At 43.9% G+C, this 15,821-nt stretch overlaps 1 protein-coding gene across 1 annotated transcript; it reads right to left on the bottom strand.

Moving 5' to 3' along the window:
- Positions 1–10,170: 10,170 nt before the first annotated feature.
- KRT6A (keratin 6A) lies at positions 10,171–15,444 on the bottom strand. The gene is made up of 9 exons (XM_012174217.4): positions 14,835–15,444; positions 13,704–13,918; positions 13,300–13,360; positions 13,066–13,161; positions 12,776–12,940; positions 12,177–12,302; positions 11,168–11,388; positions 10,917–10,951; positions 10,171–10,805 (listed from the first exon to the last, which is right to left on the bottom strand). Exons 1-9 carry the CDS (start codon positions 15,372–15,374, stop codon positions 10,579–10,581), a joined length of 1,686 nt encoding a protein of 561 aa, XP_012029607.2. The 5' UTR covers positions 15,375–15,444; the 3' UTR covers positions 10,171–10,578.
- Positions 15,445–15,821: the final 377 nt, after the last annotated feature.

The following is a 15,821-nucleotide window of genomic DNA, read 5'->3' as shown; positions in this document are numbered from 1 at the left end:
AGAGGAGCCTGAGGGGCTACAGTCACTGGAGTCACAAACTGAGAGACACGACTGAAGCATCACATGTGATGCATGTGAGAAGATATTTTGAATACATACATACATATATATATTGCTGGCTGCAACGGACCGCGTAGAAGTGCCCCGGCTGCGAAGGACCGTGCAGAAGCGCTGCCGAGAGGAGCTACCAAGGTCAGGGGCGGCGACCAAGAGTGCCAGGCTGCGTCAGCACAGGAGCGGCCAAGAGGAGCTACCAACGTCCGAGGTCAGGGGCGGCGGCCGAGAGGAGCAACCCTACGTCCAAGGAGCGGCGGATGCAGGGGCGCAGGACGGCCGAGAAGAGCTACTCCACGTTCAAGGTTAGGAGGGGTGGCCGTGAGGAGATACCCCTCGTCTAAGGTAAGGAGCAGCGGCTGTGCTTTGCTGGAGCAGCCGTGAAGAGATGCCCCACGTCCAAGGTAAGAAAAACCCGAGTAAGATGGTAGGTGTTTGCAAGAAGGCATCAGAAAGCAGACACACTGAAACCATAATCACAGAAAACTAGCCAGTCTGATCACACGGATCACAGCCTTAACTCAATGAAACTAAGCCATGCCCTGTGGGGCCACCCAAGACTGGCGGGTCATGGTGGAGAGATCTGACACAATGTGGTCCACTGGAGAAGGGAATGGCAAACCACTTCAGTATTCTTGTCTTGAGAACCCCATGAACAGTATGAAAAGGCAAAATGATAGGATACTGAAAGGGGAACTCCCTGGGTCAGTAGGGATCCAATATGCTACCGGAGATCAGTGGGGAAATATCTCCAGAAAGAACGAAGGGATGGAGCCAAAGCAAAAACAATACCCTGCTGTGGATGTGACTGGTGATAGAAGCAAGGTCCGATGCTGTAAAGACCAATATTGCATAAGAACCTGGAATGTCAGATCCGTGCATCAAGGCAAATTGGAAGTGGTCAAACAGGAGATGGCAAGAGTGACGTCGACATTCTAGGAATCAGTGAACTAAAATGGACTTGAATGGATGAATTTAACTCAGATGACCGTTATATCTACTACTGTGGGCAGGAATCCCTCAGAAGAAATGGAGTAGCCATTATGGTCAGTCAACAAAAGAGTCTGAAATGCAGTACTTGGATGCAATCTCAAAAATGACAGAATGATCTCTGTTTCCAAGGCAAACCATTCATGGTAATGAATATCATGGTAATCCAAGCCTATGCCCCGACCAGTAATGCTGAAGAAGCTAAAGTTGAACGGTTCTATGAAGACCTACAAGACCTTTTAGAACTAACACCCAAAAAAGATGTCCTTTTCATTATAGGGGACTGGAATGTAAAAGTAGGAAGTCAAGAAACACCTGGAGTAACAGGCAAATTTGGCCTTGGAGTCCGGAATGAAGCAGGGCAAAGGCTAATAGAGTTTTGCCAAGAGAACGCACTGGTCATAGCAAACACCCTCTTCCAACAACACAAGACTCTACACATGGACATCACCAGATGGTCAACACTGAAATCAGATTGATTACATTCTTTGCAGCCAAAGATGGAGAAGCTCTATACAATCAGCAAAAACAAGACTGGGAGCTGACTGTGGCTCAGATCATGAACTCCTTATTGCCAAATTCAGACTGAAATTGAAGAAAGTGGGGAAAACCACTAGACCATTCAGGTATGACCTAAATCAAATCCCTTATGATTATACAGTGAAAGTGAGGAATAGATTTAAGGGACTAGATCTGATAGAAAGAGTGCCTGATGAACTATGGATGGAGGTTCGTGACATTGTACAAGAGACAGGGATCAAGACCATCCCCGTGGAAAAGAAATGCAAAACAGCAAAATGGCTGTCTGAGGAGATCTTACAAAGAGCTGTGAAAAGAAGAGAAGCGAAAAGCAAAGGAGAAAAAGAAAGATATAAGCATCTGAATGCAGAGTTCCAAAGAATAGCAAGGAGAGATAAGAAAGCCTTCCTCAGCGATCAATGCAAAGAAATAGAGGAAAACAACAGAATGGGAAAGACTAGAGATCTCTTCAAGAAAATTAGAGATACCAAGGGAACATTTCATGCAAAGATGGGCTCGATAAAGACAGGAATGGTATGGACCTAACAGAAGAAGAAGATATTAAGAAGAGATGGCAAGAATACACAGAAGAACTGTACAAAAAAGATCTTCACGACCCGGATAATCAGGATGGTGTGATCACTCACCTAGAGCCAGACATCCTAGAACTTGAAGTCAAGTGGGCCTTAGAAAGCATCACTACAAACAGAGCTAGTGAAGGTGATGGAATTCCAGTTGAGCTATTTCAAATCCTGAAAGATGATGCTGTGAAAGTGCTGCACTCAATATGCCAGCAAATTTGGAAAACTCAGCAGTGGCCACAGGACTGGAAAAGGTCAGTTTTCAGTCCAGTTCCAAAGAAAGGCAATGCCAAAGAATGCTCACACTACCACACAATTGCATTCATCTCACACACTAGTAAAGTAATGCTCAAAATTCTCCAAGCCAGGCTTCAGCAGTACATAAACTGTAAACTTCCAGGTGTTCAAGCTGGTTTTAGAGAAGGCAGAGGAACCAGATCAAATTGCCAACATTCTCTGGATCATCAAAAAGCAAGAGAGTTCCAGAAAAACATCTATTTCTGCTTTATTGACTATGCCAAAGCCTTTGACTGTGTGGATCACAATAAACTGTGGACAATTCTGAAAGAGATGGGAATACCAGACCACCTGACCTGCCTCTTGAGAAACCTGTATGCAGATCAGGAAGCAAGAGTTAGAACTGTGACATGGAACAACAGACTGGTTCCAAATCAGGAAAGGAGTATGTCAAGGCTGTATGTTGTCACCCTGCTTTTTTAACGTATATGCAGAGTACATCATGAGAAACGCTGGGCTGGAGGAAGCACAAGCTGGAATCAAGATTGCCGGGAGAACTTTCAATAACCTCAGATATGCAGATGACACCACCCTTATGGCAGAAAGTGAAGAGGAACTAAAGAGCCTCTTGATAAAAGTGAAAGAGGAGAGTGAAAAATTTGGCTTAAAGCTCAACATTCAGAAAACGAAGATCATGGCATCCGGTCCCATCACTTCATGGGGAAGTAGATGGGGAAATAGTGGAAACAGTGTCAGACTTTATTTTTGGGTGGCTCCAAAATCACTGCAGATGGTGACTGCAGCCATGAAATTAAAAGATGCTTACTCCTTGGAAGGAAAGTTATGACCAACCTAGACAGCATATTGGAAAGCAGAGAGAATACTTTGCCAACAAAGGTCCATCTAGTCAAGGCTGTGGTTTTTCCAGTGGCCATGTATGGATGTGAGAGTTGGACTGTGAAGAAAGCTGAGCCCCGAAGAATTGATGCCTTTGAACTGTGGTGTTGGAGAAGACTCTTGCGAGTCCCTTGGACTGTAAGGAGATCCAACCAGTCCATCCTAAAGGAGATCAGTCCTGGGTGTTCATTGGAAGGACTGATGCTGAAACTGAAACTCCAATACTTTAGCTACCTCATGCAAAGAACTGACTCATCGGAAAAGACCCTGATGCTGGGAGGGATTGGGGGCAGGAGGAGAAGGGGACGACAGAGGATGAGATGGCTGGATGGCATCACCGACTTGATAGACATGGGTTTGGGTGGACTCCAGGAGTTGGTGGGAGGCCTGGCGTGCTGTGCTTCATGGGGTCGCAAAGAGTCGGGCTGAGTGACTGAACCGAACTGATACATATATATGAAACACATATATATTCTCTTTTGCAATTATGCTTATACTCTATGTACTTTTTCTCCCATATCTCTGTTTTTTCTCAATTCTCATATGGCAGTCTCAAGTGCTATTTCCTACGGGTTGTTTTCTTCAGCTTTATCCTGTGGTCTGTTGTTGTGCATCGGCAAGGTCTTGTGTTGTTTTCAGCTTGGCCTTCATTTCTCTTGTGGCTTTATCTTTTTTTCTGTGCTGTTTATCTGAGCTCTACCTGCTAATATTTAATCATTTATTTCTCAATCTATTGCCCCTTGGCTTTCTTATTTCATCATGGGGTTTATTTCACTGCCTTTTAGGAAATACTTCATTTTGACTTTTTTCTGTTGAATGCTTTCCAAGTGCCTCTTGCTTTTCCTTTTCCTGTGTTTTTTGTTTGCCTGTTTATTTGTTTGCTTTCATGTAAAGTGTCCTTCGTGGGACTTGGAATGGTTCCTTCCTAACGAGGGCTCATCTCTGAATGATTTCAGATCCTTCTGGACTTGCCTTTACAGATAGTCTCCTGGGAGGAGAGGCCACAACCAGAATAACAGGAATTCTCAGTAGGACACAGGCTGTGTAAATAGTTCTTTTAATTTTAATTCATCCAAGCCAAGGAAGATGTCTGCAGAGCGGCTCACAGTTCAGTCTCAGTTTTCTTTGCTTCTCCAACAATAAGCTGCCAATAGGCATTGCCTCTGATTCCTTACTCAACCCTGCCTTCCCTGTGTCTTGAAACTTCAGGGCAAATAGGCCCTGCCTATAGCCCACACACCCACTTGTGACTGTTGCAAAGATTGATTCTTTGATTCTTGGTTATGCACCTGAGGACATGTTCTTCATATTCACGTAGTAGGAGTTGCATGAGTCAGAGGTGCCTGGCCACAGGAAGACCTCAGGGTTAGCTTAGTGTGCTGTTCTGTGTTTCCCATGTTGTTTAGTTTTGATCCGTCTGTTTGAGAGTGCTCTTCACTGGATTTTCTGAGACGTGCATTGAGGGCATCTTCTCTCTGAGTTTTCCCAACATCTGTGATTTATTTCTCTCTTTCTGTGGGAAGAGTTTTCTGTTCTTTCTTTCTTTCTTTTTTTTTAATTGAAAGAATTTAAGATGTTTTCCTTTTGGTGGCTGAGGGTGGAGATTACTTTTATGATTCTTGTTCTCCCTGTTTGGTTTAAGACAATTTCTAAGAAGGAGATATTCTTGTTTCCTCCATTTGGTTATGTTCAAAAGTCCCTCATTCTTATATTTATATTTAAAACACACAGCATTTAAAATATTAAGTAATAATTGCTGCTAGAAATATTACTTTTCCTTTCCTGCACTGCATGGAAACTATTGGGTTCAATGAAGACATCATTACTCAGGGCCCCCCTCCTGAACCTGATGGGGTCACCTGAAAGTTGTCTACAATACATCAGATTTACCATCATCAGAAATTTCATTCCCAAATATATTAGTGTTCTCAGTGGAACAGCCTCCTTTACTACTTAATCAAAATTTGCATCATTGGAAGTCCAGTGGATACAATGAGAGAGAATAGGATGTAAACAGCCATGCACCAATCTCCCAGATTAAATACTGATCCATGTTTCTTGGTTTCCATTTATTTCATCTAATTCCCCTACTTCTCCTATTGAAATCTTCTACTCTTTTGTTGATGTGTCTTCAAGAAAATTAAGACGTTAAGACACTTCACTTGATATTTGCATACATGCCTAAGTAAGAATGACTTGTTAATCTAACTGTGTAACAGTTTTATATCAATAGCAACAGTTGCTTCATAATGAAACTGCCCATTTATGTTCACACTTTTGTGATCACTTAAAAGATGTCTTTTTATGCTGGTTACTTGAAGGAACATCCTAAGTAGAGTCTTGTGTCTCTTAAGATTCTTTCATACTGTAATAGATCCCTTTTGAATGCCATTCTTCTGTGGACAAATTGTTGTTGTTGTTGTTTTCTAGTATATCTACACTCTGGATTTGGGTCATTGTTTCCTGTTGGTGTCATATAACTTCTAACCCCAGTTTTTCCTGTGTACTATTTCTATGGGCAAATTAGATTTATCCCATTGTTTCAGGAAAAACTATGTCCCAGCTAGTCCTGTGTGCTTTATATTGCATGAAATTGTAAGACACATAATACTAGCTGTCCAGTTTAGTGATGTTAAGACTGATCTGTAGTTTAGCTGTAGTTCCAGCCTTATCCTTTCATTAAAAAGTGCTGAGTAAATCTGTCATCTAATATTTTAACATTCATTGGTCAATTCCCACATTGACTATTTCTTTAGACATTGCAAATTCGCAATTTTGAATTTAATATCCCTCTTCCTCATTTATCAACTGGGAGTCATCTATAAAGATGGAATATTTAGTGTTTACTTTTTAGATAACCTAGTATGTATATTATTCAGACAGGAAAGTCAGAATAAGTGCTTCTTTCTTGTACTTTTGAATTTTTTATAATACTGATTTGGGACCACAGTAATTTCCAAATGCAATCAAGGAAGTTTAGCTTGTTATTTTGGTTTTGTATAATTATAAACTCACAGTTGAAAAAACATATTTGATATGTTTCAGTCCATTGCAGGCATTAATCCTTTTGGTGCATAAACCATCCCATTTTAGGCTACTTGAGTTCTTCAGATTGGCTCCTGCGTCTTTTTGATAGGGCCCCATTAGACTCTGAAAGCTTCTTTGTTGACAGGAACAATTGTCTCAAGGTTATCTTATACTTATCTTGAAACAGACATGAAATTAGCCATTTCTGTGAGTAGTTCTGGTGTCTTTACTGGGAAGTGATATTTATAAGCTAGAATTTTCATGCTATGCATGCTCTTCATTACTGGGTTCTTCTAGATTTGAAGTCTTTTTCAAAAGACAGAGGTTGAAATATGTAAAAACTTATTAGAAAATACTTAAATCAGAAGTTTGTAGCTATATTTCAAGTTTTAATAGAAGAAAACAGGATGATTTTTAAAACTGTATTTATTTTATGAACTTGAAAAGCTTAGCTCTGAATGACATATTAACTTATTTGCTCTATCCTACAACAAATCTATGACAGTAGCAAAATAACAGTACTAATATTAAGACAAAAGAAAGGTCTACTAAATGCAATTTCTGATTTCTTTGTGGTTACACTCTCCACGTGTTATGAAAAAAATCAGACTAGGCAAGAGGAATGGAGAGACAGAAAATGGGGATGAAGGGAAACTTTCATCAGAATCCAGATAAACTCTAGCCTCGCAGTTGCAAACAGAAGCAGGAAAAGATTGGTCTTCCATTATTCAGTCTGATGGAGAGGAGTTGTCTTAAGTGAGAGAGTACAGATATAGATGGCAGTGGGGCTCAAGAAGGGGCCCTATAGTTACGTGTGGAGTCTGGGGACAGTAAGATTGTTGGGAAATAGCACATCTGAGTGGACCAGCCTCCAAGACCCAAAGAGGATGGTTTTCTTCCCCTACTCACTTTCTAGTGCTAAAGGAATACCCTTGGAGTCCAGCAAGTGACAGCCTTGAAGAGAAAGGATGGCCCGGAGAAAGTCATGGTCCAAGGGATCCAGCTGCTGTCAGGGATGGACTCCTTAACACCTTTTTCCTCTCGTCCTGAGGTCTACTGTTAGGTTTTCTCAAGGCCAAGTATAATGAAGAGTTAGCTATCATGGGAGTTCATAGGGATGCCTCCTGGTGCATGCAGCAGGCAGAGCAATCAGAACCTGTAGAAATGTTCCCTCCTCTTGCTGTGCTGAACCCTCTGCCCCCACCATGAGCTGTGATGTCATTCATTAATCTGTGCTGGGGATTCTAGCCAACATAGCTAGAATCCACCTTGTATGGCTTGCAAGTGATCATCCCGGATCACAGAGGATTCAGATAAGGTGAATTTTGGATATAGCTTCTAACTGGAAAAAATTATTCTATTCCAGGTTGTTATTTAAAAGATGTATTTTCTGTATTTTCCAGGTGTACAGACCTGATATTGAAGGAGGCAATTGGCTAGCCTCCTTAGGAGTCAAATCCAGTATCTAACCACCTTTGGTACTACTGATTTCTTCCTTGTTTCAAAAACAAGTCTCTGCTGTTTCAAAAGAAATATGTTTCTTCTTATTCAGTCCTCAATGGGCAAAATAAATCATTCTGAAAGTTTTAATCTCATGCACCTTAATCAAGAGATTGAATCTTTTCTTCCTTAATACCAGAAAGTGTAACCACATTTAATCTCAGATGTCATAGAATGAGGACATCATGGGGAATACACTTTCTCTTTTGAAATAACAAGGTTCAACATCAGAAAATGTAGAAAGTACACAACTTAAAAAAAATACAGTAATGGAGTTAAAATCAACATGAGATTATCAATATTATTTTTATATAAGTCATTCAATAATTTTTCTGCATCTCTGTCCCTCCAACTGTCTTTCTGTTTCTTTGTGACTCTTTCTCTACCTTTCTTGCTTTGATTTTGTGTGAAAATTAGTTTAGTAAAAAATACAGATGATACCTTGAGCCCCATAGCTTAAGTGTTTTTCATGATAGCTGCTTTTCATTTAGTCATGTGTCTCCTTAGACCCTCTTTGGGTAACACACTTTGTTAGATTTTTCTTGTCTTCATGACCTAGAAAGCTTTGAGGAACTCTGCCCAGGTGTTTTGTAGATGTCCAAAATTGGGATTTTTCTGATGTTGTCTCATGAATAGACTGGAGTTATAGTGTTTGGGAGGAAGACCACAGAGGTGTCCTGCACTTCTCTCACATCATATCAGGATACATGCTATGAAAAAAAACTTATTACTGTTGGTATTAGCCTTGATCACTTGGCCAAGGAAGCGTTTGATTGATTTTTCTGCAGTAAAGTCACTCATTCCCCCCATTTTTAGACTGTACTCTTTGGAAGGAGTTCATTGTGCCCAGCCCACACAGCAGGGAGTACTTGTTCACTCCTTCTTTGAATGGGAACCACATGTGTAATTAAAGGAAATTCTTTTGCCTGAGACTTGACAATCATCCCTTATTAATTAATTTAGTCAACCACATTCACATCAGTAGTTTCCATGAATAATTATTTCACAATTTGAGTTTTATCCCAATGCATTATGTTCTATCTATTTATTTATGGCTCAAGTTGTTCCACTTTGGCTACTAAGAGTTCTCACAGCGTCTTTTTTTTTTTTACTATTTCTTCACTTTTTGGCACTAAAAGATGCTCCTCCAAGATCATCTTTGTATATATTTCACCCCATTCCTAGAATCTCCTTGATTTCTTGAATCTCCTGTATCTCCTTAATTCCTCAGAAGGGAACTTTAATTCCTAAAGGTATTAGGTGGAATTTTCCAGAGGTGTAAACTGGAATTAGGGACATGGACAAAGCAGTGACTGGCTCTCAGGAAGAAGATGACTGATTTACCTTGCACTGTATCCTGACATTTCCTCTCCCATTCATAGAAGTCAAAGGAAGCCAAGACACAGCTGAGAGAGGTTTCAAGACCATGTCTTCGGAGCAGCAAAGACTCGACTTCTTTGAGTCTCTGTGAGAGGCTTTTGGGGTGAGGAAGAAGGCCTTCCCATTCCTATTTTGTCTCCACACTTCAAAAAATTAGCACCTGCGTTTTGTTTCTGAGTCTGTGGATCCTGAAATTAACCAGTGTTTCCAATATTTCCTGGTAGAGAGTTTATTGTGATTCATATGGGCTTCCTGCTGGCTCAGAGGTTAAAGTGTTTGCCTTGCAATGCAGGAGACCTGGGTTCGATCCCTGGGTTGGGAAGATCTCCTGGAGAAGGAAATGGCAACCCACTCCAGTATTCTTGCCTGGAGAATCCCATGGACAGAGGAGCCTGGCGGGCTACAGTCCACCAGGTTGCAAAGAGTCGGCCATGACTTCACTTTCACTTCCATCCAAGAAGTAAAAGTTCTCGCATTTGTACTGTTTCCTCAGGATACATTGCTAGAAGCATACTTTCAATTCAGGAATGTGGGCATTTGAATTACTCTTGATACATGTTGTCAGGCACAGTTTCTTGGTCATGAGGCATTTTAGAATATATCAAACATCTTACCCTCTAGTCAATGTTTTTCTGATCTAATTAAACTGGAATATGATTCTCTGAGGATGATGAATGACAACAGATGCAGGAGGAGGTAGACTCATAAAGACAAGTCAGAAAAACTAAACTGCTGAGACCTGATCCAGCGGTAAAACCAGACTTTACTATGACGATGGAACCAGATCCTTCCCACTCCGCATGCCAAAGTGTTATGGGAGGACTGCTGAGCATCAGGATGCCAAACTGCTGTTTCTTGAATGTATCTAAACAGGGAGAGTGAAGCACATGGGGCCTGGGCATATGCTTCATTCCCGAGAAGGCATTTATCAGATGAAAACGTCAAGAACCACTGGTGACAAAGAAAGGCTATATGAAACCACACATTATATTATAAATCTGCTTTATTTAGCAATACAAGGGGGAAAAGAGCAGAGAAAGCACCACAGGGATACAAACCCTGTACATCAAAGAACCAGTCACTTGTACTTTAATGATCACTGCAAGGGAGGAACACAACATCTCTGAGATGGGGTCTCCTGGGCCAGTGGAAAGCAAGTAGGATTGCCCTGTTATGGAATAGGACCCAAGCAGTGACCTTCCAATGCTGAACAATGGAACCTCATGGGTAACAGGTTTTGGGAGAGAGAAGATGAGGGTAATCAGTAATTTCAGTTCTAATTCAAGGAGTAAGAGAAGAAGGGAGCAGAAGAGAGGAAGTAATTGGAGGAGAGGGCAGTGAAGCTAGAGAGGGAGCCTGAGACATTGTGGGAGCTTGAGCCCATGGCAGGACTTCAGTGCTTGTAGCTCTTCCTGCTGGAGGAGGAGGAGGTGGTGGTGTATTTGATGGTGGAACTGCTGCCCCCAGAGGAGCCGTAGCCACCCCCTATGGCTCTGCCGCTGCCAGAACTGAAGCCACCTCCAATGCTGTAGGAGTAGCCACTTCCTCCGCCTACGCCTAAGCCACTGCCGAGACCGCTGGCACCACCATAGCCACCAGAGACAGTGGACTGCACCACAGCTGTGGAGGTAAAGAGACAAAGTCAGGACAAGATGGTGAGCTCACTCTGCCACACAGAGTCCAGTCAGAGGGACACCAGGGCAAGGGATGGCGGCAGGTGAAGGTACTTACAGATGTTGACTTGTCCAACGCCTTCCCCACTCAGCCTAGGAGAGAGAAGACACAGCCACGATGAGACCCGGAGCCACAGCTGGCCCCGCATGGGAAACCTCCGTGTCAGGAGAGTCCCCAGGAGCCGCCTTCTCAGTGCTCTTCTGGGAGTAGCACTATGACCACCACTAGAGTGCCTTCCACCTGGGCTCATTGGCAGGACTTCTTGGAGACGGAGCCAGGTGGTTGCGGAGGCTGTGTGAGTTCCTCACCTGCACTCCTCGCCTTCCAGCAGCTTCCTGTAGGTGGCAATCTCCACGTCCAGGGCCAGCTTGACATTCATGAGCTCCTGGTACTCCTTCAGCAGCCGGGCCATGTCCTGCTTGGCCTTCTGCAGGGCGTCCTCCAGGTCAGCCAGCTTGTTCCTGGCGTCCTTGAGGGCCAGCTCCCCGCGCTGCTCGGCGTCGGCGATGGCGGATTGCAGGCTGGCGCACTAGAGGGGAGGAGAGCAGGGGACCCTGAATCTGGACTCCAGGGGAGAGGAAACGTAGTTCTACTTTCCCAGTGAGGAAGAGCTCTAGAGCCCAGATCTCATGGAAATGGAGGTTTGATTCATTGTCCAATCTTTCTCCAACCTACAAACCTTAACTAGTCTCAGTGTCCCTAATGAAAACCTATTTCCCTTTGTGTTAACCACATCAGTGAGGATGGGGTTGGGACATGCCACAGCAGAATGAAGCCAGGGGACATGGGAAGAAATGGAACTATTGCCTTGTGTTGAATGTTGACAGCTTGGGTAAGTTCATGTGGATATACAATAACTTATACAAAACCACAAACATCCTCACTGAGAAGACAATTTCATTTCAAACTCTTAAGACCTTGCCTTCCTTCCATTTACAGTCTTGGATAACCCTCATTCGTCCTGTGTCTTTTCTCAGCTTCTTTTTCATATTGAATCTGAGCATATTTGCAGCAGTCTTCTTCACACTTTCTGACCTGAAATTTTCTTTGCCTACACGTGTCTTGTATTCCCAAATCAATCATTCCCCTTTCAGAATCTCATTTCAATGCCTCTAGACTATCTTTGTCCCACTGACCAGTGGGAACTGGTCTGTCTTGAGTTTGTTTCCTGCTTGTAAGTTGGGCTCCGTATCTCTAACCTGAGGGAGCTCTTCTTGCTTTTCCCTCAGTGCCCAGAAATTTCCCACATGATGGTTGATGATACCTGATGGTCTAGGAAGGAAACAATGCTTTTCTGCTCTGTGGACCCCTCCATACCTGCTTCTTGACGTGGTCAATCTCAGATCTCAGCCTCTGGATCACGCGGTTGATCTCAGAGATCTCCTGCTTGGTGTTGCGCAAGTCATCCCCGTGTCTGCCCGCCGTCACCCGCAGCTCCTCGTACTGTAAACCAGAGGGAGACAAGGGGGCTGTCCATGGGCTTCACAGAACACTAATTAAGGTTTTATCAAGTCAGAACTAATGGTTTCTCCACAAGACATTGTATGAGAATTGGTGTTACTAGGTCATTGACGCTGTGTGCCCATCACATATCATCTTTGGTAGTGCCACTGACTGACTGGTTCTCTTCAGGACAAGCAATGTTCTGTACTGTTGCTGAGAACCAGCATCAGGGTAAATCTGAAGCAAAGATCACTCTGCCTTTATCTACAGTATCTTTTGTCTTACATTTAGGTCTTTGACCTATGAGACTTGGGCATAATTACCCAAAAGATCTACCCTGTTAGATCAGGGTACATGTCTTTTGAGAGGCCCCCCACTTCTTAGTTGTAATTTCCCCACTGAAGTCTACAGCCTCATTGATGCTCACAGAGAAGGCACAGGGATTCCTCATCAGCTGCTGCCTCCCCACTCACCTTGGACTGGTACCATGACTCAGCCTCAGCCCGGCTCCTCTGAGCGATCTCCTCATACTGGGCTTTGACTTCAGCAATGATGCTGTCCAGGTCCAGGTTGCGGTTGTTGTCCATGGAGAGGACCACAGAAGTGTCTGAGATGTGGGTTTGCATCTGAGCCAGTTCCTGCAAAACAAGAGATCGTTCAATCATCTTTGGTCATGCCGTTTAAAGAGGTACCCAGCCAGAGATTTTCCACCCTTTGAAAATCTCAGTATAATCAATAAAGAAGAATATGAAAAGATGCTTACTGCGTCATAGAAGGTTCTTAGGAAGTTGATCTCATCTGTGAGAGCGTCTACCTTGGCCTGTAGTTCAACCTTGTTCATGTAAGCAGCATCCACATCCTGGGGAAGAAGCCAACAGGCTGAGATCAGATGAGCTTTCCTGCCCAGTCTGCTGCTCGGTTTGGTCTCCCTGATACACTTTTCTCAGAGTCCTCCCCTTCAGCAAAGAAACCAGAACCCCGATCTGACTCCTCTCACCTTCTTCAGATTCACAAATTCATTCTCTGCTACTGTGCGCTTGTTGATTTCATCTTCATACCTGGAATTAGAAAGGATAATATCTAACTGAGTCAGGGGTGAAGATGATACAGAAAAGGCAGCTTGGAATTTCAACTTCCCAGAATGGATATATGCAAATGGGACTTTCCTGCCAGTAAGCTTCAAAGGTGAACTTTGTGGTCACTATATTATTTACTCCATTACTCTCCCCATCTACCTGCATGGCCCTTATGTTTTTCCAGAGTTTGTCTTTAAGTAAGAACTGTGGTTTCATTTACATGGGCATGTTTTACTAAGATCATGCCCTCATTTGAATCTGATCATATAATTAGCTTGAAATGTGGGCTTCAGGAATCTAAGGTGATTTCTCTCCTGTAACTCACTTGTTCTTGAAGTCCTCCACCGTGTCCTGCATGCCCCTGAGCTCCGAGTCCAGGCGGCCTCTCTCCCCAAGGATACTATCCAGCTGTCTCCTGAGGTTGTTGATGTACTGCTCGAACAAAGGCTCCAGGTTCTGCTTCACAGTCTTGGTGCCCTGCTCCTGCAGCAGGGTCCACTTGGTGTCCAGGACCTTGTTCTGCTGCTCCAGGAATCGGACCTGCAGGAAGACCAGATGGTGATCTGTGAGTTGACAAGTCCCCAGGCCGATCTGGTGGTCCGGTGGTGCTGGGCTGCTCCAGATCCTGTACAGAGGCTGACAGTTCTGCTCCCCTGACACCTTAGCTTCACACCACACAGGTCTCATGGCCAAGTTTCCCCAGGGAGCTGTCAGATGTTCCCTCCCTCTCAATTCTGGAGACGTCTGTCAGTGACTTTTCACCTTTCTGTTCTTCCTTTTGATAAGCACATTCCCAAATGTAATTTAAAAATCATATTTGTCTCATATACTGCACAGAGGTTTTTAAAGAGCATATCTCAGTTAAAGGGATGTTAAAATGTCTATAATCTAATGATTAAATTCCAGTCCTATTAATAATTGGATTTAATCCTGTTTCCTATTTAGAGTATGAGTCCCTCTAAAATAAACTCTCTTAGTGGTTATGATCCGGTTCTACGAGTTGAGTATTTCTATGGTTATTCACATATTTTTGAGTCTTTTTTTCCCTTGGAATTTCCATTTAAAAAAATTTTTCTTTCTCTCTGCCCCTACACCCACCAGCTCAACTAAGGCTGAAGTACATTTTCCACTGTAATTCCCTTTTTTATTTCTTACACTGTTCAACAGATCAAGCTAACTCTTTCCATTCTTTCATTTCATTTCTTTGCTTCAGGGTTATCAAGAATTGTGAATGCTTCCCTCACAATTATGGAAGACATTTAAGAGATCAGTAATTGTAAATGGTTACCATCACCTTCTGCCTGTGGTCCACATGAAGCCTGCCCTGCATCCCAGTGGAGAGCTAGCCTGAGTCCCCTCTCTCTTGAATATCCCGAGGCTCCCTCTGGTCGGACATTGGTTGGGTCTCTCTTGAGCACTCTGCAATCCCCATTGGAGGCAGACGCTCCCAGCTTACCTTGTCGATGAAGGAGGCAAACTTGTTGTTGAGGGTCTTGATCTGCTCCCGCTCCTCAGTCCTCACCCGCTGGATGGTGGGGTCGATTTGCAGGTTGAGGGGAGTCAGGAGACTCTGGTTGATGGTGACCTCTTGGATGCCTCCAGGGGGGCATACAGGGAAGCCAGGACCACCGAAGCCACCTCCAAAGCCAGCTCCACCACCGAGCCCAAAGCCACTACCAGCCCCAGCACCAAAACCAAATCCACTCCCGGCTCCACCTCCGAAGCCATAGCCAACTCCAATTCTGCCGCCGTAGCCACCACCAATGGCACAGCTGCCCCCTGCAATGGAGATCCTCTTGGAGCCCCCCAGGCCATAGAGGCTGCGGCTGCCAAAGCCAGCTCCTCCACACACTCCAGCGAGGCCGCCACTGCCCCTGGAGCGGGACAGGGACACGCTGCTGAAGCCAGAGCGGCACACTCCAGGGAGTCTGGCTGAGCCGGCACTGAAGCCCTTGCGGCTGATGCTTTGGGTCTTCACAGTGGATTTGTAAGACATGGTTCCTGAAGAAGAAGAGGTTGAGAAGGGTGTGAGAGGTGGAAGGCAGAGCTGAAAGGAGCAGATCTATGAGAGGAGCTTCCCGGCAGCAGCTTATATATGGAAAAAATGGGCCGGGCTCCGTCCTGGAAGGTGAGCCTGCAGATTGGAAAGGGCTGGGCTTTACAAATAGTGAGATCACCCCCTGCCTCTAGAAAGGTATGAAGTATGAATATTGCTTCTTTGGTTTCCTTTAGTCATGGAGAAACTCTTCTGGCTTCTAGCCTTGACTTGATCCCAACACAATACCACTGGATGTAAATTCACTGAAGTCATGGGTTAGTCATGTTCTCAAACAAAGGAGACAAGGAGCTGATCTGTGATAATTGTCCCCTCCTTCTGCTTACTCAGACACTCTTCTCTTGCCCCCTTCCCACACAGGTTTTCTCCTCCACTCACACCACCCTT

Source organism: Ovis aries, chromosome 3, assembly GCF_016772045.2.
Source record: "Ovis aries strain OAR_USU_Benz2616 breed Rambouillet chromosome 3, ARS-UI_Ramb_v3.0, whole genome shotgun sequence".
Classification (NCBI taxonomy): domain Eukaryota; kingdom Metazoa; phylum Chordata; class Mammalia; order Artiodactyla; family Bovidae; genus Ovis; species Ovis aries.
This window is presented reverse-complemented; position numbering and strand designations above follow the sequence as displayed.